This window comes from Chenopodium quinoa, unplaced genomic scaffold (genome assembly GCF_001683475.1).
Source record: "Chenopodium quinoa cultivar QQ74 unplaced genomic scaffold, ASM168347v1, whole genome shotgun sequence".
Classification (NCBI taxonomy): domain Eukaryota; kingdom Viridiplantae; phylum Streptophyta; class Magnoliopsida; order Caryophyllales; family Amaranthaceae; genus Chenopodium; species Chenopodium quinoa.
Genome location: NW_018742733.1, coordinates 1,239,181 through 1,264,909, shown reverse-complemented (window position 1 = coordinate 1,264,909; position 25,729 = coordinate 1,239,181). Strand labels below are relative to the sequence as shown.

Here is a 25,729-nt window from a genome sequence, read left to right as displayed (position 1 = left end):
GTCATTTTGGTCTCATTCTTTCCCTTTCCTCCCTATTTCCCTCACATTTCTCATTCCTAACTCGATTATCATCCCCCCTTTCACTTTTTTTCCCCCAAACAATCAAAAACACTTCAATTCACTCCTCCAAATCAAGATTGACGAACAATTATTGGTGGTTTGGGGGAAAAAAAGTGAAAGGGGAGATGAGAATCCAAATAAGAATGAGAAATGTGAGGGAAACAGGGAGGGAAGGGAAAGAATGAGCCCAAAATGACGTCATGTGGTAGTTGGGGGGCAAGAAGGTGGTAACTTTTGATGTTTTTGAAAGTAGAAGGTGGTAATTTTCAAAAAAAAAAAAATACAAGGTGGTAATTGCTAAAATGGACATAACAAAAGGTGGTAATTGTCAAAATTTCCTTTATTTTTTTGTTTTTTTTACTAGAGGTTGAAGGTCAAACTTTGGCCCTCTCTGCTTTTTGTTCCAAGGCATGTCATTCTTTACTACTACCTCCGTAACAGCTTATGACAACGATTTGACATAAAGCAAAGAATGAAAATATCTAATTGCTACACATAACCTGTAACGAAGGTCGGAGGTAGTATATATGTAATATATATTTTGGATTTGTGGCATATAAGAAACTCGAGGAATGAATTTAATTAGAGAAACAAAGAGAGTACTTGTTTACCTTAAGTATTAAAAAAACAAAAAATTAATTTCTGTAATTTTTACGACTTTTCCATGCATGTTATTTTCTATGAGAAGTCATTTGTACGTATACGCAAACTCAAATTATATCATAAATCCGGGCATCCGGCTTGCATCTTCAAATTCAAACCATATGTGACATTTCCGTATAATCATCTTTATAAGCCACGTTATTAACATGCATTTATACGTTTGTTATTCACTAATTCCTAATAAATAACTCTTAACTACCTCTCATAATCTCTAACTTTTATTAATTTCTAATCTCCTCAAATTAAAGATAGCAAAACCCAACTGATAATTTGATGAATTACAAGCTTGTGATTCTTGCAACCTTCATGGTGATCTTGGTGGCGCTGACCCACACCGCCACTCCTAGAACCACCAAGATCGACATTGAGGACGGTGTTGCCATCCCGGGTAAGGGCAATAAGTATGACGTAATTCGGGAGTGTCGCCACTATCTATCGACTAGTTGGCCAGACCACTGTGAACAATTTGTATCACAGAGTGGTGTTACGAGGTATTGGGATAATGTTAATGTGAAAAACGTTGTAGGGATTCAAGAGGAGCGGCCGTTCGATACGTGTTGTAGTGAGTTGAGAGTTATGATGGATCCGGTATGCCAATGTGAGGCCATGAAAATGATGGTGGAAAAGTTTAAGATTGGACCAGGTGAAAAATTGGATAAGGCAATGGAGCTACCTTTGAGGTGTGGCACCATGGAAACTAAGTGTACCATGTAATCAATGTGCACAATATCTTACTCTTGCTTGCATTTTTACCTAAAAAAAAAAAGAGGTTTTATTTGATAATCCAATTTATTATAATCAAGGCAAGCATAAATGAGAAATAAAAGATATAGATTGTAGACCCGTTTTTAGAATGTACCCCTTGCTTTTGATAAGTTGGGATTTAATCCTAAAAGAAGACAATCTTAGCTTTTGTTTACTTTATCAAAAAAATAAGAAAGTTGGGTATATCATTTCATTATTTGTCACATAATTAAATTTTTATATCAAGTAGTTTTAAAATTGGGACAATTTTATTTGTTTGAATTAATTTATAAAATTATATTGGATTAGTTTATACAATTTATATGGTTTATTTACATACGAAGTATAATATTATGTTACCCATCTCTCATTCTACCACAACCTCAACTCCTCGGGTATTTGATTAATATTAGCAGATCCATATGCATTTTTTGTATATAAATCCTTCAATTCTAGCTAAGAAACAATCTAAAAGAATGAGAAGTTTGAGGGATAATCTATCATACGATCCAATTGCACTCCTTTGTCCCAATTTAACATGCAACATTCAATCAACTAGTAACAATATGGTTACCAGTACCATATATTATAGGTACCCTTTAGTTGATACATAATGCGTAGTACGTTATGAAAAACCGAAAATGTCTTGATTATATGTCAAAGACCATGAACACTACAAATTTAAAAGTTCCGTTTAAATTAAGACAAAGTTGTAAGTAATACACCACAAATTAAATACGAAGTATTATTGAAAAATCACTCAAGTACAAACAAATACTAAGAGGTCTAAGACACGAAATATACAACACCACAACGTGTTAACTATCACAACATGCACATCCACACCACAACATCAAACATTATAAAGTTCAAAAGCCACGTATTTAACATGCAAATTAAGCATCTCATCAAAATCCTCTGTATAAAAGAAACAATTCTACTCTCCCAAATAACATCTCACATCAACTAAATCATCTAAGAAAAAGAAACAATGGCAAAAACACTCTCACTTCTCCTAGCAACCATAGCTACAACCCTCATAGTCATCTCCACCTTCAAAACAACTGGCGCCACCATAGCGAACGAGGCACGGCTAAGCTCACAATGCGAGCGACAAATACGGTGGGAGAAAATGGATCATTGTAGGCAGTACATGAGGAGTGAAATGGACGTGTTAATGTACCCAAATTCGGGGAATCAAGCATGTTGTCTTAGGGAGTGTTGCGAGATGCTCCAAGAGATGGACGAGGATTGCGTGTGTGAGGCACTCGAATGCGTGGCCGAGGAGGAGAAGGAGAGGATGATGAGGAGCCGAGAGGGGCGGCTAATGGGAAAGGTGGTGCTTAGGAAGGCCATGCAGCTCCCTGGAAGGTGTGGAATTAGTACAAGGTGTGAAGCTAGTGTTGATACCACCACCACGTACTAAAATTTAAGTTAATAGCTAGCTTAGTGTACATGTATCATATCAATGTCCGATATCATCATAGCACGTACATGATGTTACACGTACCGTGTGTATTAGTGCAACAACTAGTTTAGTTTGTAAAGTAATAAGTAGTACATTATCGTGTGCTTTTCTCAATCTCTAGTAAGTTTTTGTTCGATTGATCATGTTATGCTACGTGATGACAAAAATATTGTTTAGATCATTAACATCCATAACAATGACTACTCTTAAATTCCGACATAATAAGGATATAGAAATTTATAAAAACATTAAGGAGTGAAAGAAAAAAAAACAAGGTTTAATTTCATCTCTTACTTGATTAAAAAGTGAGATCTGACGTGGGATGAATTTCTTTGTAAACGAGGCCAGGCATAAATGCATAATGGAGGATTATTGACTTCTCTTAAGTATTTTCTATGAAAATTGTATCAAAAACTTGTGACACGGAACAAATTTTTCATTAAAAATCCGTACGAAATTAAATTGGGACTTGTTATGGACTTATGGCCTATGGAAGTATGGGAAGTTATTGCCACAAGAGGTACAATCTTGAAGATATTCATACGTAGTAATTTGTTTTTGGACATCCACTACTTGTATTACAAACTAAAAAGGAAATTTTGATTTTAATAATTATAACTTTAACCGATTTATTTTAAATAAATCCAACTTTCGATTATTCTGTAATAATCTCAACTTTAAAGTGTGTTTTTTAAAATAATCCCAGACCGGTCAACAAAAGTCTACAGTTTGTTATACTATATAACATGACATGTGTCAAGCCGTAATTAGTCCAAAAAATTTTATAAAAAAGTCTATAATTAAAATTAAATTTTAATTGTAGTTAAAATGTTGCCTCTTAATTGGACCCGATGTACAGTAAATTACTGTACACCGGATATATACAAAAGTATTCCCTCTGTTTTTAAATACTTGCTCCATTTCTCTTGGACACGCATGCCGATACTAATCTTTGATCACTAATATCTTTAATTATCAAAAAGTATAAATTCTAACAATTGAAAATTAATAATTTATTCATTGAGATGATTCTAACAAGTACCAACAAGACTATATTTTTTCTTATGTATAATTCACAAACATTAGTTAAAGTAGGACAAATGAATAGTGCAAAAAATAGAAATGGAGTAAGTATTTAAAAACGGAGGGAGTATGTTTTATTATAGAATCCCTTCCCATTTTCCATTTTGTTTTAATATTAGAAACCATTTTATAATCCTCTTCTTCCAAGTTCCAATTACTACCTCTGGTCCAAATTACTCGCAACTTTGGGGTATTATTTGTGAGATATAAAATATTTCAAAGTTGCTAGTAATTTAGACCGGAGATAGTACATACATCCCTTTCGCAACACAAAAATAGTACGTCACTTAGTTTTCCACTCAACCAGCTGCTGTTTCCATCGACGCCGCACCACAAATCGTTCCCTTTCTACAGGTTAGCTCAATCTTTAACTTCATTCTTCCAGTATGGAAACACAATTTCCTGAAAAAGCTGAAATTGATGATGGTTTGGCAGTTCTTGTGTTTGATTGAAAAAAAAAAAGATTCAGTAATGTAGTTTGATAATCTGTTAATTTTCGATGTTAAATAATGAATATGGATTTATTTTGTTGTTCTTGTGTTGGGTTATTTGATTCTTGTAATAAATTTGAATTGTTAGATTTCGGGAAAACTCCTCAGCTTGGAGTGTGTACCATTGATTCAAATATATAGAGGTTTACAAGAGTGGTAATCCTGTTATGATAAGGATACGAGATATGACAAAATATATACAAAATTATCCTAATCTGCGACAAATATTATTGTAAATATAATATCTATCATACCCTCGTAGTCGTAGCGGGAGGAGAGCGTACGCTAAGGCCGGACCTAAATTCCAGAAATAATTCTCGTGGTAGGCCTTTAGTGAAAATGTCGGCAAACTGATATCTAGAAGGAACATGTAGAATCCAAACTTGCCCCAAAGTAACCTTTTCTCGAACAAAATGAATATCCATCTCCACATGTTTGGTGCGTTGGTGATGTACCGGGTTTCAAGAAAGGTAGATATCACTGACATCATCACAATACACAATAGTATCCTGCCGCATAGGACAATGTAACTCAAGCAAAAGGTTGCAAAGACAACACGCCTCGGAGACAACATTTGCGACGCCTCGATATTCTGCTTCTGCACTCGACTTAGATAAAGTATGTTGCCGCTTAGATGACTAAAATACGAGGTTGTCCCCAAGGAAATAACAGTAGCCCGAAGTGGAACGTCGGGTGTCGGGACAACCTCCCCAGTCAGCGTCAGTGTAAGTAATCAGTCGATGAGAAACAATAGGATATAAATGTAGACCGTGATCAATGGTACCCTGAACATAACGCAGAATGCGTTTCAATGCCTCATAATGAGGTTCCCGATGATCATGCATAAAGAGACACACCTGTTGTACTGCATAGGAAATATCTGGTGAAAGTGAGGTACTGAAGAGCACCTGCTAAACTGCGATACAATGTATAATCCCGAAAAGGTGGCCCTGCATCTGCACTAAGTTTGGACTTAGTGTCAACTGGAGTGGCTGCAGGTTTACAAGAGGCCATCCCTGCACGCTCTAAAATTTCCTGTGCATACTTTTCCTGCGAAAGTAGCAAATAAGAAGGTTTTCGGGTTACTGCAATACCCAAAAAATAACTCAGAGGGCCCAAATCAGACATGGGAAACTCAGTTTGTAACTAGGAGATTATCCCTGTGCGCAACCTATCAGATGAGGTAGTTAAAATAATATCATCAACATATAAGAGCAAATATGTCATATCTTCTCCCTGTCGGAAAGTAAATAGAGAGTTGTCACTCTTAGCAATGACAAAACCCAATTTAATGAGAAAATTCACAAAACGTTGGTACCAAGCTCTGGGAGCTTGTTTCAAACCATAAAGAGCCTTGCGGAGCCGACAGACATGAGAAGGAGCCCTCCGATCAACAAAACCCGGAGGTTGATGCATGTAAACAGTTTCCTGCAGATCACCATGTAAAAAGGCATTTTTGACCTCTAACTGATGTATCGACCACTTTTTCGCCAGAGCTAGACTTAGAACAGTGCAAATAGTGGCCGGTTTAACTACCGGACTGAACGTCTCATCACAATCCACACCAATTTCCTATGACCTGCCATCACATACAAGACGAGTTTTGTGCCTTTCAAGGTCACCATTAAACTTGTATTTATGTTTAAATAGCCACATACAATTAACAATATTCACCCCCGCATGCCTAGGCACCAAATCCCAAGTCCCTGTTTTAATTAAAGCACTGTACTCATCATTCATCGACGCATTCTAATTATGGTCATTTAAAGCTTGTTTATATGATTTTGGAAGAGGGGATTTAAGATGAGGGGGACCCGAGTGTTGAACTGTGAGGTTACAATATTTCAGGTTAGGCTTAAAAATACCCCGTTGACTACGGGTGATACGAGGAAAGGGTGGAGGTGGCCGAGCGGGCTGAAATAGGGGTAGGCCACGCACGGGTGGCGGGGATTAAAGGGTGACAGGTGGTCTCGTTTGGTGTGGCAGGGGGGTGCGAGGAGATGAGTGGGCTGGTGAGGGAAGCCCGCATTGATGTTGCGGGGTGGGCTGCAATGGAGGGAGTGAAGAAGTGGGCTGCACGGTTTGGGAGTGTGGTGTGTGGCCCACTACAGCGTGTAAGGGCCTAGTTTGGGGGGAAGGAGGTGAGGTTGGGCCAGGGGAGTATAAGGGTTGGGCCTGCTGATGTAGAGGATATAGGCTAGTGTTGGTGAGCTGACTTCGTAGATATGGATGGGTGAGCAAAGGAGATTGGTCATCAAATCCAAGAAAATCATAATCTTTTAGCTTGAATTGAGCTAAATTTTTGTATGGGAAGGTAGACTCGTCAAACACTACATGTCGAGAAATAATAACTTTATTAGTGGGAAAGATCAAGACACTTATATCCACAATGATTAGAAGGGTACCCTTAGAAAACACAAGGAGTAGATTTTGGAGCTAGCTTATGAGGAGCAATGGAGGACAAATTTGGGAAACAAAGACACCCAAAAACCCAAAGGTGATCATAAGACGGGTTAGTGCGAAAGAGAGCCTGAGCCGGGGTCAAGTTCTTTAAAGACTTGGTTGGCAAAATATTTAATAAATATGTAGCGGTCTCTAAAGCATGTGCCCAAAATGTAGGGGGTAGAGAAGCATGAAAAAGTAAGGTGCGCTTGACATTGTTTATAGTCCGAATCATACGTTCGACTTTGCCATTTTGGGAAGATGTGTGAGGGCATGAGAATCTAAAAACCATACCGTTATCTAGACAAAATTGTTTAAAAGGGTCATTGTCGAATTCACAACCATGATCACTTTGAAAGGATTTTATGGGTCTTTTAAATTGAGTTAAAACATATTGTCGGAAAGATAGAAAACTTTGGTAGGCTTGAGATTGAGAAGCTAAAGGAATTGCCCAAACATAATGAGTAAAATCATCCAAAAGAACTAAATAATATTTGTGACCATTGCTACTACGAATAGGGGATGTCCACAAATCGGCATGAACAATATCAAAAGCATAATAAGAATCAGTATTCGAAAGATAAAATGGTAGTCTAACATGTTTCCCTAATTGACATGAATTGCAAAAATTGGAGTTTAGCTCCTTATTACAATTAATAAAATTATTGCTCCTAAGAAAGCTTAAAAAGGTGCTCCCGGGTGTCCTAGACGGTCGTGCCAAGTGGTAGGGGCAACTGTTGTGAGAGATGTGGCAAAACAAGTGCTTGGATCATTGGTGGTGATGGGATAGAGATCTCCCGAACTATTGCATCTGGTGACTACCCTCTCGTTCGAAGGTCCTTCACAGAAAAACCATTAGGGTCAAATTCAATAGAACCCGAATTATCAGAGGTAAATTTACGAACTGAAATAAGATTTTTAATAATTTGAGGGGCGAGTAAGACATCTCTAAGAGCAAGTTTGTTTGGGAATTTAGTATGACCATAACCATTAATTAGAATGCGATGACTGTTACTAACTAAAATATGATTATTAGTGCTTAATTTAAACAAGGGAAGAAGATTACCGGAATTATGAGTCATGTGGGTGGTAGCTCCCGAATCCATATACCATCCATTATCCGGTGTAGAGAGGCCCGGTGAAAAATAAGCACTAGCAAACTCTGTTGGTGACATGGGTGGACCGTACATACGCTGCCCAATATAATATGCTTACTGTTGTGGACCTTAAGAGGTGGGCCGTTGCTGAATTTGGCCCATGTTAGGGAATGGGGCTGGAGGAATGACCCATTAAGGCCAAGCCATTTGTTGTCCTTGGGCCCAAGGATGACGCGAAAAATATTATCGTAAATATAATATCTATCATGAATAAATAATCTCATTTCTAGTGTCATTGTTCAATTTACTTATCTTTTGGTATGTGTAAAATTTCTTGTGTTGGTTTGATTGATTCTTGAAATAAATTTGAATAAATAATCTCATTTCTAGTGTCATTGTTCAATTTACTATTCTTTTGGTATGTGTAAAAGTTACCCGGTGATTCAAAGCCTATTAAACTCCGACTAATCCGAGTTCGAACTGGGTATTGTAAAAGGGGGAAAGCTGCTTCTCGTTTGTCATTTTTCTTTTTGATGTGTTCTTATCTTATGTTTTTACTTTGGATGTAAAACTCATGTGTGATTATTGTGTTGTTTAGAAGATGGATGACAAAAAGGTGACAGATGAAAGAGAAATGGAACAGTTTCCTGATGAAATAGTATCTCAAATTTTGATCAGGTTACCTGTGAAATCAATTCACCGTTTCAAATGTGTTTTATATCATGGTCAGCAGATTCAAAAAACTTTATAGTAATCGATTATCTCTTAAATGAATCGTTGTTTTGTTTTTCGTCTGACACTAGGGATTGGGATTATATTCCGGCCAAATGTTTATTAAAAAGTCAGGTGTGTCGCTAGCATTTATATTATAACTATAATGGTTGTAATGACTTACAAAACAAATATAATTTAAGGAAAAACAACAATATATTTTCTATGAAAATAATTATGAGTACAATTTTGTTTTGCAAATTATTACTCAAGTTGTATATATATATATATATTCATATTATTAATATGGTAACTCTAATATATATACTAAATTTAAACTTATGCAATCCATCGGTATCATTGTTGAAATAAATTCAATTAAAAGAATAATATTAAAATTATTTATACATTAACAAATTAAGTGATATTATTCATAAAATAACAAATTACATGTAACTACGCAAATATTGTATCACACACAGTTAACTCATATATATACTTATGTCTATTAATACAATTTTTTATAATTTGCATATTATTATTCTCATATTAAATAATTTAATAATAAAAAAAATTTATTTTTTCATTTTATAAATATTTTTAGAAATAATTTATACTTGAAATTGGGTATATTGACTCGTTGTTTTTTCAAAATAATTATTTGATCAAGACGTGTACTAATAAGTTAACCTTTTTTTTTTATGAGATTAGAAAAATGTCTATAAAATGACTTTCCTCCTTAATGTGCAATATATAAACATGATAGTGCATATGGTTTTTGCTATAAATGTTTGAAATTAGGAAAATATAAAAGTAGTTGGATGATTTTGTTCTCTTATAAAACATATTTTATTTCAAAGTGTGATTATTTCAACAAGATGTTACTAATTTACTATATTTATTGTATGAGACAAGAAAAGTGTATCAGAAAGTGAATTTCCTCCTAAAGGTGCAACATAGTACATATGTAAGGATGGTACATATGATTTTGGTTGGTGCTGTTTGACATTCGGAAAATATGCAAGTAGTTGAATGCTTTTGTTTCTTTGTAAGACATATTCTACAACATTAAAACAAATTAGCTAATATGCCTGGTTCCTAAGTAAAAATATCAAGCTCAAAGTGTGCATTGAATCACCCAATATTTTATACGTTAATACGTTGTAGGTTTTATTGGCTAATCGTCAAATTTGGCATGAGTTTATATATTGATGATTTGCTGGATTCATGCTTTTGTTATATAATATGTTTTCTAGCTAGAAAGGGCTCTAGAGTTCGTTATATTGACGGATCCCACAATCACGATTGATAATTTAGGCTAATATATATATGTTTGATCCTTGGCATTTGATAGTTTGTTTATGTTTTCTCTTATCAAAAACCTTAATATAGGTCATTAGGGGATCAAATGAACAATTATGCAACATCTGTCATCTTTTAAACTATTATAATGCTAATAACATTAATTTAAAATGTTGAATTTAAATGATTGTGTCTTTTATGAATATTTCTCTTTACTTCCAATTTTCCTAAGTCTATTTAGTACTTACTCATGTGTAAATTTGAGCAAAAAATTAATAAAGTTGCTGTCTTTAAGTTAAGTTAAGATAAAAGTTTCCTTAAAAAAGCTAAGATAAAAGCAGCAAATTGATAGCTTGTAATTTTGTAAGATTTTAGAGTGGTTTTGAGCCTTAGAATTATGAGAAATCAATGTCTTGGTTCTCTAATTACTCTATTTTTATGCATTTTTTGTATATCTTATGCTTCACGAGGTTGTTAGTTTTTGGTGCATATTTAAGCATAAAGATGACACTTTGAAGCTTTTGGATTAAGAAGCAAAGAAATTGGAGGCAAGAAGAAGAAAGAAGGGAGAAATGGAATAATGATACAATAAAGAATGAAAGAAACAGGGAAAAATGTCTAATAGTTAAATAAGAGGATTTGGAAGGGTTTTGGAAGGGATTTTTCACTAAGGTCAACTTCAAATGACCATAAATTTTTTTCTACGTACTCAATATTTTGAAGTGATTCAAATTGGATATTAAAGTGCATCTCAAGAGCTTTCCAATGATTGATCACATGTTTATTTCGATAAGTAATGAAGAAGTTATGACCTTCCGAAACAAAGCTATTTCGCCATAAAAGGATGCATGTCCGTGCCAAAAAGTGGCACGCCCGTGCAAAGACCTGCACATCTGTGACAAGTAATGCACGTCCATGCAAGGTCATGCAGTAGCTACTGTACTTATTTTATCAAGTCTGCACACCCGTGCATCCTTTGGCACGTCTGTGTCGACCTGTAGACTGGTCGTTTCCTCGTTTTCTCCGTTATTTTACTTGGGGGCCATATAATACCCCCTTGACTTCATTTGTTGGGGCGATCTTCTTCTCTCTTAGTCTTCTAAGGCCCTTTCTCTTAGGTCACAATGTAGATTTTTAATTAATTAGTTATTTAGCTCAAAATCTCTCAAACTCAAGCATTGTAGAAGATAATTTCAAGCTTTATTCTCTTAATTTCAACATTTATCTTCAACTTAATTTAAAGCTTCAAGTAGTAATTTCTTCCTCTTTTCTTAATTTTCTGCTTTTATATGGTTTTGTGGATCTTCATTTTCTCTAAATCCTTGTTAATGTTCTTGCATGTTCAATGTTAGAATGTTACTCGTATCCATGATTTGTGAGTAATTACTTAGCTAGGGGTTGATTAATTTAGATTTATACATGTTGTTCTACTTTGGGTTGATAGTTGTTTGTGCTTGAATTGATTGTTGCATGTATATTTTGGTGGCCACTTTGTGCTCATGTGTTCATTCCCTCATTCACATTGAAATATAGGGTTTAATAGTAAGTTCTTTCTTGTGCAATTGGATTATTATGCCTCTTTCATGACTATGGATTAGTGTGATAATTTAGGTGATAAATCCCAATTATTTGTGCTTCATGCTATCTTGGGGCTAGCGATCGAAAGACAAACTCGAGTTAGTGTTATGGCTTTAAAAGAAGGCAACATTGAGTTTCGATCCCATTCTATCATCCAAGTACAATCCATGTTTCATTCATTTTATCGATTCATTGGTTTGATATGTGTTGAATCCCATTTATCCCCAGCACTTCTTTCCTTTGTCATTTCTTTAGTCTAAACTAGTTAGTCCATAAAATTCCAATCCTTGATTCGGTCTAACTTATTATAATTAACACTTGTCGGTGATTCCCTTTAGTCCCTATGGAAGAATGACCCTTACTTACCATTATTCTTAGGTTAGTGGTTAGTTAGCTACTTTGACTCTAGGGTGTTTGCCCAACGACCAAATATCCATTCTATCATAAATAAAGCTTGAGTCTTGATATTGTGGGAAATCCCAATATTGATTTTCTATTTCTGTAAATGTACACCTATTTAACCTGTAAATAACAAATTTTCACGATATATATTTGAAATATTCACGCCCCTGCTTTATTTAACCCCTATTTAACCCGAAATCGAGTGTACATACTACATACATGCTGCTTTATTTTATTAAGATATTTTATTATTGTACATACATGTGTAATAGTGCATATGTACTTAATTATGTGTACTCGTAAGTCATAAAGCAATTAAATCCAGCTAAGCTTGGTGGAAATAGTGTACTATAATTGGTTTTTATTATTGTACATACATGTGTAATAGTGCATATGTACTTAATTATGTGTACTCGTAATGCAATTAAATCCAGCTAAGCTTGGTGGAAATAGTGTACAATAATTGGTTTTTATTTTTTTATGGATTTTGCTCTTGCAACCCCTTAGCAATTTAGCATAATAAAATGAGTTAGGGCTTCCAAAGAGTTTCAAATTCCTTTTGATAGTCAAATTACTCCCAAGAGCATATAATTTAGGGACGGAGGGAGTAAAGTTTATTTAGAGCTAGTGAGGAAGCAGCAAATAAAAAAAAATAAGAAAATTATCAAGTTCTATAAAAATGTTTAATATATTCAAAGTACTTATTAAGATGAATTAATTAAGGGTAGTGTTATATGTAGCCCTAAGAGCTATATATAAACATCAAATATACTCTTGAAAATTGTATAAAATTAGAAATTCATGACAAAAACACGCATAAATCAGTATTATTAGTGTTTATATTTTGATGATTTCTTAACTTTTTACGATTTTCAACTATAAATTTAATGATTAAAACTTGATATTTGGTGGAGAATGTACAGAACATGAACCTTACCAGCAATTTTTTAATTTTTTGGAATTCTTTGTTAGAATAGAAGTGATCATCTGCTTCGGACAAGTGCTCCGACTTACGTACTGTCAATTTCTTCAGAGCTCTGAAATCAGACTCAGCAGCATCTAGTTGCTGGTCAAAATCAGCATATTTTCTCTTCCTGTCTCCAGAATCCTGTACATGACTAACATCAGATTCAATTAAACTACTAGATTCGCCTTCCATTTCCACATCATCTTCCTGAACCTCCTCACCAGCAGTAATCCTGTCATCACCCTCTACCTTGGACTCAACTTCAGCACAACATTCATTCACTGCACTAACCCCCAAGCACTTAAAAGACGTTACATCATCATCATCCTCTGCATCCTCATCACCAGCATCATCCTCTGCATCCTCATCACTATCATCACCCTCTGCATCCTCACCGCCATCATCATCATCCTCTGCATCATCATCATTCTCAACTTCGATACTGTCATAATCTTGATCATCATATTTTTTACCTAGCCGCAACAAATCAGCTCCAGGGACATCAGTTGCAACACTCGCCTCTCCAAACTGTTTAGGTTTAGCATTTGTAGCAAACCGTCCACGGTATTTTTTGGGAAGTTGTGAGGGATTAACCTAGGTAAGACATCATTGATATACAAACTGATGTCAGGGGCGAAAAAATATGCTCATGGATAGAGGATACAAGGCAGTGGTTACCTCTTTGAACAATTTGTGAAGGGAGTGGGAAGCAAGTGAAATTGCCTTTACTTTTTCTTTTTCATATAGCACAAGTTCTTGTAGCAAATCATCATTCATCAACTAAATCACACAAATTAAGAAAATGTTGTTAGAAGATGGACTTATAAAAGCAACTGAGAGAAAATTCATCTTATTATGCGACTGTGAAACAACAATTTAGGAAACTAGCTACATACTGAACAAACATATGATACAAAGATCAATAGAGGATGCAAGAATCAATTCCACTCCTCCCATTAACCAACCAAACACACACGTATACAGATCGAGTTGCAATTTTACATCTCAACAAAGGCTTGAAATCAGAAGAGAGATTGAGTACCCGAGGCATGCGTAAACATATTTCTCTGACCACATTCAATCCTACAGCAAATGCCTGTCAAGTTTCAGTAAGCAAAACTTTAGTCATTTCACCAAATTAAACAACTAAACAAGAAACTGAAGATAGAACGACATTAGAGAGGCAAATATTAACATTCCAAGAGTAATAAATTGACGGCACAAATCAGTTCTCAGAACATAGAAACATAAAACTAATGTACACAACATTTCTCCATCGCTTGGAGTCAATGGTCTTTCTAGATTTACAGTAATATTTATCATACAATCAATACCTCTGGTTGCGACGAACTGTTGTGTACAAAGTTATTCACGATCTGAAGAAATAGGGGCTTGACATCATCATCTGGAACCTAATACAGCCAAAAAAAACAACAAACCCCAATCAATAGAAATATTGTAAATGACCAAGGGAAGTAAATATACTGTAAAAAGTTGCTCCAGTAAAGAAAATAACTAAAAAGACGATGCAAACTGACATCAGCATGGAAGACATCAACAGCAGCAGCAAGTAGTTTAGTAATCTCCTTCACATGGGGCTGCATGACAGAGAGAAGCTGCAATTTAGATTACTATTATCCAAAAAATTATGAAAGGCAACAACGAGATGGAACACAAACCATCATATACTTTCCAAGGAAACAATAAAACTTTGGCTTGATCAATCGGTGAAGCCCAATTGTCCGAGCAATCACAATAATTGTCATCATGTTAACCTGCATACCACAATAGCTTGTTAATCGATCAAGGTTATCTCGTACTTATAAAACACATAATTTCCCATGAGTAACCCCTGAATTAGCTCTGTTGAGCTTAAATAATCAGTTTTATACATAAAAGCCAAGCTCCTAACAATAAAGCAGAGTGGAGGGATTTTTGTTGATCGAGTTGAATCAATTAATGATTCTCATCAGATGAAAGGCAAATCACTCACCTCAGAAAGTTGAACTCTTCTATTATCTCTATGAAGGTAAGAATACAGCTCATCCACAAATGCCTTTGAAAAAAAAAGTCGCAAAAAATTCATTAATAACTAAACAGCCATATAGCATAAATGACATATATACCAAATCATAAAGAAAGCAGCAGGATAGGTACATCTGCATCGTGCAAATCTGAAAGTGGCGAATAGTGATTTGAACCAGTTTTCTCAGAACTCAAGCGCTGCTGCCTTTTCATGCTACGAATCTCACGTTTCAACTTAGCCTTTTTTTTCTTTTTGCTTGATGTTGTGCCCTTATGGTGAGCCTAAAGTTATAACAATGTATTACGTTACTAATCATATCCAAACTAGAAATCAAACAATCAGAAAATTTAAGCTTTTAGATTATTTCATCTGCATATACCAACTTAGTCTAATATTAACAATTCGAGTATAGCCAAATGTAGAAATTGAATAGACCTTGTACACTTGCTCGCTATTGAGAACAACTTGTGTTTGTCGAGCACAGCCCTCATCTTCATTGGTTGAAGCATCAGTGTCGTCATCATCATCTTCAATAATCTGATAACTAAGAAGAAAGGAAAGAGCAGCTTGCCTGAATCCAGAATCATCAAAAACAAAATTCAGTCATCAGTTAGTCCATTTATGATTCATCTATACTTTAAGGTGATCGAGGTAGGTGTTGTAGATACCTTAATGTAGGATGATGACAAGCACGGCAAATTGCGTTTGAAATTAATTCATCAGACCATACATTCATCCGGTGTAGATTGCATAGCACGACAAGAGACCCCCTTGCTAATGCCTCCTCCCCACTCTGTCAACACCATAAGTTAGTTAATAATCACACTTTTCTATGTACTATTAGAGGTGTTAATTCCAGTCGAGTCTATTTTAAATTTGAGTTATGCTATTTACACATTACTGTGTCCATACAAATAGATATCAGAAATTGATTATTTTCAGGTCGAGTTCAGTCATGTCAATTTTTGACAGAAATTGATCATTTTCAGGTCAAGGTCGGTCAAGTCAGTTTTTGACACGACAGCCGATGAAATTCTTTACAAGCACGAACGAATATATACCAACTAAATAGAGAATAGTTACAGACCAGTAGCATATGGAGAATAATGTTCTGCAAAGTCTTATTCCTAGCATGATTATTCTTATGCTTCTTTATCGAAAGAATGACATGAGAATACGCCAATTTCTTCAAATTCCTATCATTAAGCGTCTGAAGTTTCATAAACAATGCTAACAACGTCGTCTTTGTCTTCAAGTTACAGATTTCGAACTCCTTATCAATCGACACAACCTGCAAAACCATTAATTACATCGAACTCAAATTTCTGCATCAAAAATTACCAAATTTCGAATCTCAATAAATTCCAAAGTGAATTAATGTACGTTTTTTATTAGTGAGAAGAATTAGTGATTGAGTGAGTTTGAAACGAAGTGATCTCAAAGAAGGCGACAGGATAACAGGAGTAACAACGCGATGAAGAAGATAAACGAGGCGGTCGGGGAAATCATAGAGATATCGAGGATAAACAGGACACAATTGAGCAAGGAAAAAGGCTTTATCGGCGAGTTCTTTGTCGGCGGTGGAATCGTTGGAGATGGCGGTGAAGCCGAAATCGGATTGTTGCTCAAAAGGTTGAACGCTGTCCTTGAAATTTCGGTATAATAATTGTAATTCAACTTCATAACTTTCTGGATCATTCTTCATCTCTGGTCGGAGCTTTTGGAAGCTCCAACCACGACCAAGGGTAGTCATGGCTGACAATTGGTGTCGAAACCTAGAAGCAAACAAAGGAAGGGGTTTTATAATGACCTTAGGCCCAGTTCATTCAATAATATTCCATTAAGTAGATAAAAAGCAGTCTAATATAATCTATGGTTTGCCAAAAAAAAAAATATACTCCATGGTTTGCCAAAAAATATACTCTATGGTTACAAAATTCTGATTTAAATACTCCCTTCGTTCCCTTTTGTTCTTGACGTTTGGAATTATACACGGTTATTATAAAATGTGTAAAATTGATGAAAATTGATATGAATTCAATCATTAAAAGTACAATTTAGTTAAAAAGGAATATTAAACATAGTGGCGGGGCAGGCCAAGGTCCCCAAAAAACAAGGGCCCTAAAAAAAAGTATTATATATATATATATAGCTAAACTTTTAGCCAGGGGACAAGATAGCGACACTTGGCGAAAAGTTAGTACGCCAAGTGTCGCGCCACGTAGGATAGAGTTATATATAATCATATAACTAATATATAAAGCTAAACTTTTAGTCAAGTCACGAGGCAGCGACACTTGGCGTTCTAACTTTTCGCCAAGTGTCGTGCCACGTTGGATAGATTTAAATAGACTTCATAAGATAGAATTTTTGGATAAAATTGTTGGTTTAGAGTTTTATTTTCGATAAAATACCAATATTTCAGACCTACAAATTGAATATAATTTTATTCAAAAAAATTATTAGATTATAATTCTAAAAAATTATCATATAATTTTTTTTTTTGTTTCATAATATTTTTTGGAACAAATGAAGTAGTTCAAAGCGTAAATCATTCATTTATAATATGTACTAATAAATTAAAATAACATATATACTTCACAATCTAATAAAATTTTATTACTATATAGACCTGTTAGGTCTGGTTATGAGTTAACTCGAACTATAACTTTATCTTAAAATTCAATAAACAACCTGGGCATCGCCGGGTACAAAACTAGTTCAAATATATAAAGCTAAACTTTTAGCCAGGGGACGAGATAGCGACACTTGGCGTTCCAACTTTTCGCCAAGTGTCGCACCACGTAGGATAGAGTTATATAGAATTCAATTTGTGGGATAATAAAGTTAATTTAAGAATTCTATTTTCAATCAAATTTGGATAGAATTTTAGGATAAAATTGTTAATTTAGAGTTTTATATTCGATAAAATATCAATATTTCATATGTACAAATTAAATTATAATTTTATTAAAAAAAAATTACAACACTCATAAATTATCATATAAATTTATTTTTTGTATCATAGTATTTTTTTTTGGAGCGAAGGAATTAACTCAAAATGCACCACATACATTATTTATAATATATTCTAATCAATTAAAACAATATACTTTACAATCTAATATAATTTTATTACTGTGTAGACCTGTCAATCGGGTCGGGTCACGAGTCATTTCGGACAGGGTCATTATTTCAGGTTACGGGTCAAGAAATGTTTTTCACCAATGTTATTATTATTAGTCATTACATGCCTACTATATAATTTAAATCATCTAATTTTGTATCAATGATATGTTTTAAAATTTGACATATAGATTAAAAATTTATCTTATTCAATAAACAACCCGGACATCGCACGGGCACAAAACTAGTGTATATATATATATATATATATATATATATATATATATAACACTAGTTGGATTAGTGGTTATGTTATATTTATGATAATCTCAAGATTAGGTTTTGTTTTTTTTTTTTTTTTTTTTTTTTGACGGGCTCAAGACTAGATTTCAAAACCCACTATTGTAGGCATTTTTAGCCCCTCACATGAAAAGTGGACAACAATTGAGTATTTAAAGGGAGGTGTTAAACACCGCCAACAATTTTTATCAACACCGCCAACATTTTAGATGAATGGACACCAATACCCTTACTACACCTCCCAATTTTCTTCCTCTTTATTTTTTTTCTATCTCATCACCCACAAGGCCACAACCACCACTTCTCTCACTGTGCTTTCTCTCTCGTCACCATTTCCCAACCACCATACCACCACAACAGTGGTTGTACGTCGGAGGTGAACAACAGCTACACATTGGAGGTGGAAGGGCAGCAATGACGACTGTCGATTGGTCGAAGATGACGAGCTGGTATTGCAGTGGTCGTCAAAACCAGATCTTCTTTTTTATAACCTCCGGCGCTCACTATCGGCGCTCAAAACCGGTTGACTCTACTGATAACCGGCGCTCAAAATCGGTGGTTACCCAGGCCAATCGGTTTTTGGCGCCGATTGTTGGCCACGGTCGACAGGTTTTGGGCACCGGTCGACAGTAAATCACAAAAATGCTGCTTGATTTTTAAGTTATAATTAAAATTATTCATTTGAGTTAAAGTAGCAGTGTAGTACAGGATCTTCGATTAGTTGTTATTATGATTTTATTATTAGTATTTGTTTGTTTGTCAAAAAAAGTACTCCATTTGTAATTGCGTGGCTAGTGGCATAGGTGGTGATGGCTTATGTGGTGGTTGAAGGTTGGGTTTGTCCCATAGGAGAGAGAAAATATGTGAGGATGAGTAAGGGTAAGGGTAATTTTGTCCTTTAATCACTTTTATTGGCGGTGTTGATAAAAAACGTTGGCGGTATTTAGCGATTCACTACTTGAATTGTAAAGCTAGAGTAATTTGTCTAAAATCAATGATTTTATAATGACTTTAAATTTTGATTATAATATGTAGTGCATATTTTTTTGTTCCCTTTTCATATATTCTATTCTGAGCAATTTTTTTTTTAACATTCTCTTTTATAAAGAGACTATACATAATACTACAACCATATGTATCCTTTTTTTTTCATTAAAATGGGGATTTTTTGCTTTCAAAAAAAAAAAATGGGGATTTAGGGTTTTAGAAGTCTAGTGAATAGGACCTTAATTTATTGGTTACATGAGGCTATGTATCACCCCTCATCATATTAGAAATAGAATAAACTCGATTAATAGTTTTGTTAATGCCGCACACTATACATTATTTAATTTACTACCTCCGTTAATTATTATGTGCAACAAAGGGGTATTAATTGTGAGACATAAAAAATTCCTTTGTTGCACATAATAATTAACGGAGGTAGTATTAGAATTTATACCTTAGGCAACTAGATTTATGAAATAAATATATAAATAAATTTTAAACTCAGTAGACCGCTAATGTGGTTACGGTGAAATAATGTTTGAATATGTTACTCTTATTTATACAAATTGTTATTTTGATATACAATTGTTAGCATAATTTTTATTTATTTTTTTTCAAAATTAAAATTTTATTACTTTGATTTGTAAACCGTACATGACACAGGCACTATACAAGTAAGATAGCATAACTTTGTTTTTTTTTTTTTTTTTTGGACAAAAGCATAATTTAGTTAAACAAAACACCTTCATAGTTCCTGTATGAAATATAGTAAAGTAAAAGGCATTCATGTACAGATTTAGCACAGGATATTTTCTGTCAAGTTGTTTCACCGCACCCTCAAAACATTGTCAACCTTCACAGTTTACTCTTTACACAACATTTAATATCTAGAAATACGTACTTGTTTATCTTCTTCAGGTTTAGTTTCATGGAATGTCTTACAGGAGACAACAAAGGCCCCAACACGTTCAACAACTTCGATTACAAATTACATCTGTGCCAATACAGTGCCATCCTTACACATCCTCTGTCGAACCTTCATGAACAAATACACTTTCCGAGCCATTTTCCTGGTGTTATACAAGAATAGAAACATAGCAAATTAGGATATGTCTCGATAAACTTTTCACACCCTTATAACATTATTGTTAAACAAAGGATTATAATCAAACATAATTGGTGGTAACAAAGAGTAAATTAGTGATAGTGATTCAACAATATAGCTTTTGCTCAATGAACAAAGTCAACCAATTTTCTTCTTTTAATCCATCTTATATTCATGACTAAGTCTTGTGTATATGTCAAGCACCATAACTTACTCTTATTAATATTATTTAATAAGAACATCTCTATATTTTTAAGGAATTATTGACTTTCTCAATCAGTAATTTTTCTGTATACTATTGCTTATGGAACAACTTTTAAATCAACCAGAGCTAGTTACTTTTGTAGGTAATACCTGCGCGGTAGATGAATCATTCTGAGCAGGTGGATCTGTTGGCACAGGTGCAGTTGCGGTTGTTTTGACCTGTAAATATTATCCGAATCGAGAGAAAATCTACCAAATTAACTCTTCACATCAACAGTTATAAATTTCATAAATGATTTATGGTTTAAAGCAATAACAACTCTGATTTAAAAGCATTAAAAGACGATAAATGTTTTGAACTATAGTTGTCACCTTGTCAATCAACGTCTTCACTTCAGCATACAGCTTCTTCATTTCTTGGTCATTAGGCTTCAACTTCAAGGCAAATTCCAAATCTTCGACATAACCTGTAAGATCACCAAGTTCTTTTCTGGCTACTGCTCGCCGTCCATATGCTTTGAAGTACTCGCCATCTAGCTTCAAGGCCTCAGTACAATCAGCTTCTGCCTCATGGTATCTATGAACCTTGATATTAGCCATACCCCTATTTGCATAGGCAAGGACGTTATCTGCCAGAGCAATGCTTCTTGTATAATAATTTATCGCTTCATTGAAGTTCTTGGCCTTAAAATATTTATTGCCCTGCTCTTTCAGAAAAGTAGCCTCTGCAGAGAAAGTGTGGTACACAAAGGTTTCACTGTAAAAATGGAGGGGTAACCAAGAGCAAGAAAAAAGCAACAAAAGAGCCTCGTATATTGAAATGATTCAACACATGCATGGTGCAACGGATGTGAGTTGGATAAAACTCAAGTTTACACAGTTCTTCGTAAGATGAGAGTGGTGTAAGAGATTCAGAGAGGCTAATCCTCAGTTTCAATTTGTACAAACTTGAGCATTTTACCCCTCTTATTACATAGCATCTTGTACTACACCATAAAACATGAGTGAAAGAGATACACATGAGGGCGAAACATGTAATTTAAATCAAGTTCTAGTCAGAGACATCATTATCTAAAAACCAATGCTACAAAAATCTATTGATCAAAGCAAAACAAAATAAACTAACACAATCAAAAGGGGTTATATTTGGATTTGGAAGGGTGGGAGCAGAGATATTAGTGTAAACCTTGCCTTGATGGATACTAATTATAAACCCAAGCAGTCATTAGTTCATTACAATAGCCATATGAATAGCAAAAAAGAGCTGCAATATATACATGATGAGGAGAGTCTAATCACGTTTATTTGACCATAAACAAAAAAATTCTTAATGTTCCAATGAAAGTTACCACACCAACAAGAAACTGCTTCAAAAGTATACTTGTATTGTTCAACTCGCACAGGTGAGAATAACAGAACTAAAAAACTTCAAAAGGAGAGATTAAAGATTTTAGAATCATGACTTCAAACAGTATAAAATTATCTCTTGAAGCAATCATCCAAACTTCCTGAAATGCAGTGTTTCAAATCTGAGAATAAACTCTAACCCTTACATATATATAAGTTACCACAACTCTGTTGTTTGAACTGCTGCTTCAGGAAACATCATAACCAACTCTAGTTACAGCTAGGAAATTAGGAAGAAAAAAGTGCCAGCTACTGTCTTAGATAACCATAAACTACACCTTCAAAAAATGAAGCTATTAAACAGCAGCACTCAGTTTTAGAAAATTCTGTTGTTAAGTAAATGCAGCTACTATTAAAATGGCTCAATGAACTGGCTTTTAGTTCTGCATAGCATTTTGAGTAAAATTTTCTAAGAGCCTAGTTATTCCTAGTAGAACCACCCAGCACATGAACCTTAAACTCTAGCGCCACACATGTCACATTAATATACTCAGATCGTCCCTCTCCCATAGGCCATAGTTAACCATGTAACACCAAGATCCTATACGATAGTTGGACTTTCACACTCTACTAAATCTTAGCAAGGATATAATGAAAGCCAATTAAAACCTTTATCTATATTAGAAAGTATGACAACGTTTTCCCAGAACCAAAAATTTACATGTGTAACACATTAACCATTTAATTAAGCATAAACTTGATCACATGATTCACATCCCAATCATACAATTGTAGAATGGCTCTGCAGTGTACTAAGGCTAAGACAAAATGATATTGGCCAACTCAATGGCAAAGATTGTATAATTCTCAAGTAATTGAATCAAGCTATAAGTAATTATCTTATACTTATACCCCTAATTATTTCCAAACAACATAACAATATCACAGATAATCCATATCAGATATAACATAGACAAATCAAAATGAATCAAATGGCATGCCTATGAACATTACAGCATCTTATAATTATGATAATATTGTAATCACAATACATGTAGTTAACGGTTAAATCACTTACTCAAGCTCGGAGAAAACGATAATGGAAAACTCGGCAGCTTAACTATGATGAAATAGATGTATTTACTCAAGCCAGAGTAACCACTACTACAACTCTCCACCTTCTTGGTACCAAAATTCAAGGAAAAAAGACGATCTCCCACCATGAAGTAAGCAATATCAGCCTCAAAAGGGTGCATCAGATAGCCGAGATAGGGGTTTGGCACTACTTTTTCAAGTCCATAAGCCAAATAACTCTCATCTGACCAAACATCCTTTAAAGAGAGCTTATGCACCAAACTCCATTCTCCACCTTCATAATCCTGTAACCTCCACAAACTAAGCTCTTTCTTTTTCTTCTTTGATAACTCTATAAATTGAATATGCCCACCACCAACATCGACTAACCGGTCATCACCCTCTGAACCTCTAGACTCTCTAGGAAAGGCGATAAATCGACAATGCACCTCGTTCTGTCCACTGAATGGTTCATCCCAAACTATGATCCCAAGTCTCGGATCAACCCAAACTAAATGCCCATCAAATTCAACTGTTCCATCACCACTCCACATATGCATAACAAGCATATAATTAGCAGAAATTTGTTCCCATTTACAAGTTTCAGACGAAAAACACATTATACTAGCAGTCTTAGACCCAATAATCGGCTGATACTCAGCAATTATAAACCTCTCTAAAACCCCAGATAAATTAACCTGTGTAATAAACCCAACAGAAGACTGATTGTTTATGAAATGAGGCGGTTTCGGAATCGAAACCCATTCACGAGTAATCGGACTAACCACAAACAAACTGTCTTCTTCACTAATCCAAGAGAAATAAGTTGCAGTTTTCTCCTTAAATGGGTCCCTCTCAATCTTGATAGAAAATAGGATAAACCCATTACTAGAAGCTAACAAAGTTGCAGGAAATTCATCACCCTCGATAACAATCTCAGTTGATTTATCAACTATTTTATGAGGATTAACAGAGAAAATACTCACATTTGGGGGTTTCTGCCATTGAAGGGTGAATTCAGAAGCAGCTAACTTGGGGTTAAATGGGATGAATCGGTCGAAGATTGCCCATGAAAGAGAAGACTTGGAAATGTAGGAGGACATGAAATGTGGGTTGCAGATCATCGAATACCAGCCTTTCGAAACGGATTTGAAACGGCAGATGGATTTGGCGGGTAAACGGGTCAGAATTTCAGAGATTATTTGATCTGGGAATATACCCGAATCAAAAAGATCCGACATTTTTCAGGGTGAATATTTCTGGGAAGTTGGGGTTTTTGAATTTTGGATAGAGGAATCACTCGAACAGTAATATTTGGGATTTGGGAAAGGGAAAATGAAGGTTTATATATCTAGGGTTTTGTTCTAAAGTGGATGAGGAGGTTAAAAACATAGGGCTTTGGATGGGCTGACATGACTATTTTATCGTGTCCGAATAGACTTAGGTCCGTTTTGTTCACCTTATTTTTTATTTTTATAAAAGAGGGAAAAAAGTTTAAAGTTTAAAAAATTCACACTAGCTACTATGCCTACAGGCTACTAGTATAAAATAAGGTCTGGAAGAATAAATTTAGATAAGTGTTACATTAATTTACGACTACAATTACAAGTTGTAATAAAATATACAGTACTCCGTAATAAGTTCAAATAAAGAGATAAAATCATATGCATAAATTAAACCTTTAATGTGCATAATTTTCCTTACCGTGTGACGACTGTGACATAAAGTCGATCTAGACACACTCAGGATTACTTGGAGACAACCAAAGAATTATCTATATCCTTTTTTTTTAGGAAAAAATATTATTATCATGTAATATATACTACATGTTTATAAAAATGAATAAAAACTTTATAAGGAAAAGTTGCTTTAAAAAAATTAAAAAAAAAAAAAAAAAGTTAACTAAAATCAAATTGTAGATTTATTAGTATATATATACTCCATATTTAGTTTTCACTCTTAAGAATCTACTACTACGAATATAAAGTAGATAATTGCATCAAAAAACATACGAAGTATAATTAAAGTGGATAAACCCTTTTAAATTTAGAGTATGTAAATTAATCTCATTAACTCGATAGTTTCCGTAATGTGTCGTATGGAGAACAAGAATAAGAGATGTGCCAAGTTAACTCCCCAAATTTTTGTTAATTTGGGGGTATAATCCTCTTTTCAATTAGTACATGTGTCTTACTCCGTATCATGTACTAATTGAGGGGTACATGTGTAATTTCCTCACCAAACAGTAAATGCAAGTTGTAAACAGTAATTGAATAGCTCACCAAAAGTACTTAATATATGACCATGTTTTTCAATATATTTACAGAAATGCTACCAGATTAAATAAAAATCGTTTATATGGCAGATAAACTAAGCTATGTATGTTCTTTTATATGGCAGACAAAAAATCGTTTATATGTGAGCTTAAATTGTTGTTCTTTTCAAAGCAAAGACAAAATCGATCTTTATTTTCAATATTAGAAAACTAAAAAAAAAGCCTCTCTCGTCCACAAAATTCAAGGGTTGAACGAATTTTAGTTCGATAAGTATGG

The 25,729-nt window shown here is 34.4% G+C and overlaps 6 protein-coding genes across 6 annotated transcripts; 2 read left to right on the top strand and 4 right to left on the bottom strand.

Moving 5' to 3' along the window:
- The first annotated feature begins 996 nt into the window (after positions 1-996).
- Positions 997-1,437, top strand: LOC110723498. Its single transcript, XM_021902853.1, has one exon. The coding sequence runs from the start codon at positions 997-999 to the stop codon at positions 1,435-1,437; it is 441 nt and encodes a 146-aa protein (XP_021758545.1).
- Positions 1,438-2,458: 1,021 nt separating this feature from the next.
- LOC110723497 (2S albumin-like) lies at positions 2,459-4,470 on the top strand. The gene is made up of 2 exons (XM_021902851.1): positions 2,459-2,856; positions 4,404-4,470. The coding sequence occupies exons 1-2, from the start codon at positions 2,459-2,461 to the stop codon at positions 4,468-4,470; spliced, it is 465 nt and encodes a 154-aa protein (XP_021758543.1).
- An 876-nt stretch (positions 4,471-5,346) lies between these two features.
- On the bottom strand, positions 5,347-6,249 carry LOC110723496. Its single transcript, XM_021902850.1, has 3 exons — positions 6,103-6,249; positions 5,853-5,937; positions 5,347-5,594 (listed from the first exon to the last, which is right to left on the bottom strand). Exons 1-3 carry the CDS (start codon positions 6,247-6,249, stop codon positions 5,347-5,349), a joined length of 480 nt encoding a protein of 159 aa, XP_021758542.1.
- A 6,591-nt stretch (positions 6,250-12,840) lies between these two features.
- LOC110723495 (protein SDA1 homolog) lies at positions 12,841-16,015 on the bottom strand. The gene is made up of 10 exons (XM_021902849.1): positions 15,703-16,015; positions 15,470-15,605; positions 15,166-15,315; positions 15,002-15,064; positions 14,688-14,783; positions 14,547-14,606; positions 14,343-14,420; positions 14,051-14,104; positions 13,687-13,788; positions 12,841-13,602 (listed from the first exon to the last, which is right to left on the bottom strand). The coding sequence occupies exons 1-10, from the start codon at positions 15,768-15,770 to the stop codon at positions 12,841-12,843; spliced, it is 1,569 nt and encodes a 522-aa protein (XP_021758541.1). The 5' UTR covers positions 15,771-16,015.
- Positions 16,016-16,060: 45 nt separating this feature from the next.
- LOC110723749 (protein SDA1 homolog) lies at positions 16,061-17,135 on the bottom strand. Its single transcript, XM_021903117.1, has 2 exons — positions 16,418-17,135; positions 16,061-16,325 (listed from the first exon to the last, which is right to left on the bottom strand). The coding sequence occupies exons 1-2, from the start codon at positions 16,785-16,787 to the stop codon at positions 16,312-16,314; spliced, it is 384 nt and encodes a 127-aa protein (XP_021758809.1). The 5' UTR covers positions 16,788-17,135; the 3' UTR covers positions 16,061-16,311.
- A 3,060-nt stretch (positions 17,136-20,195) lies between these two features.
- Positions 20,196-24,784, bottom strand: LOC110723748 (putative F-box/kelch-repeat protein At1g15680). The gene is made up of 4 exons (XM_021903116.1): positions 23,182-24,784; positions 21,129-21,481; positions 20,907-20,975; positions 20,196-20,517 (listed from the first exon to the last, which is right to left on the bottom strand). Exons 1-4 carry the CDS (start codon positions 24,416-24,418, stop codon positions 20,464-20,466), a joined length of 1,713 nt encoding a protein of 570 aa, XP_021758808.1. The 5' UTR covers positions 24,419-24,784; the 3' UTR covers positions 20,196-20,463.
- Positions 24,785-25,729: the final 945 nt, after the last annotated feature.

Excerpts from the sequence above, each read along its gene's own strand:
- LOC110723498 (XM_021902853.1), top strand. The coding sequence starts at position 997 with ATGAATTACAAGCTTGTGATTCTTGCAACCTTCATGGTGATCTTGGTG.
- LOC110723497 (XM_021902851.1), top strand. The coding sequence starts at position 2,459 with ATGGCAAAAACACTCTCACTTCTCCTAGCAACCATAGCTACAACCCTC. Across the intron at positions 2,857-4,403 it reads AGGTGTGGAATTAGTACAAG|TATGGAAACACAATTTCCTG; the intron begins GTGTGAAGCTAG and ends TCATTCTTCCAG.
- LOC110723496 (XM_021902850.1), bottom strand. The coding sequence starts at position 6,249 with ATGAATGATGAGTACAGTGCTTTAATTAAAACAGGGACTTGGGATTTG. Across the intron at positions 5,938-6,102 it reads AAAGGCACAAAACTCGTCTT|GAAACTGTTTACATGCATCA; the intron begins GTATGTGATGGC and ends GGTGATCTGCAG. Across the intron at positions 5,595-5,852 it reads GCTCCGCAAGGCTCTTTATG|TAACCCGAAAACCTTCTTAT; the intron begins GTTTGAAACAAG and ends TGGGTATTGCAG.
- LOC110723495 (XM_021902849.1), bottom strand. The coding sequence starts at position 15,770 with ATGAATGTATGGTCTGATGAATTAATTTCAAACGCAATTTGCCGTGCT. Across the intron at positions 15,606-15,702 it reads TGTCATCATCCTACATTAAG|GCAAGCTGCTCTTTCCTTTC; the intron begins GTATCTACAACA and ends TTCTGGATTCAG. Across the intron at positions 13,789-14,050 it reads TATGTTTACGCATGCCTCGG|TTGATGAATGATGATTTGCT; the intron begins GTACTCAATCTC and ends TGTGTGATTTAG.
- LOC110723749 (XM_021903117.1), bottom strand. The coding sequence starts at position 16,787 with ATGACTACCCTTGGTCGTGGTTGGAGCTTCCAAAAGCTCCGACCAGAG.
- LOC110723748 (XM_021903116.1), bottom strand. The coding sequence starts at position 24,418 with ATGTCGGATCTTTTTGATTCGGGTATATTCCCAGATCAAATAATCTCT. Across the intron at positions 21,482-23,181 it reads ATCGTTTTCTCCGAGCTTGA|AGGCTACTTTTCTGAAAGAG; the intron begins GTAAGTGATTTA and ends CTTTCTCTGCAG. Across the intron at positions 20,976-21,128 it reads TGAAGACGTTGATTGACAAG|GTCAAAACAACCGCAACTGC; the intron begins GTGACAACTATA and ends TAATATTTACAG.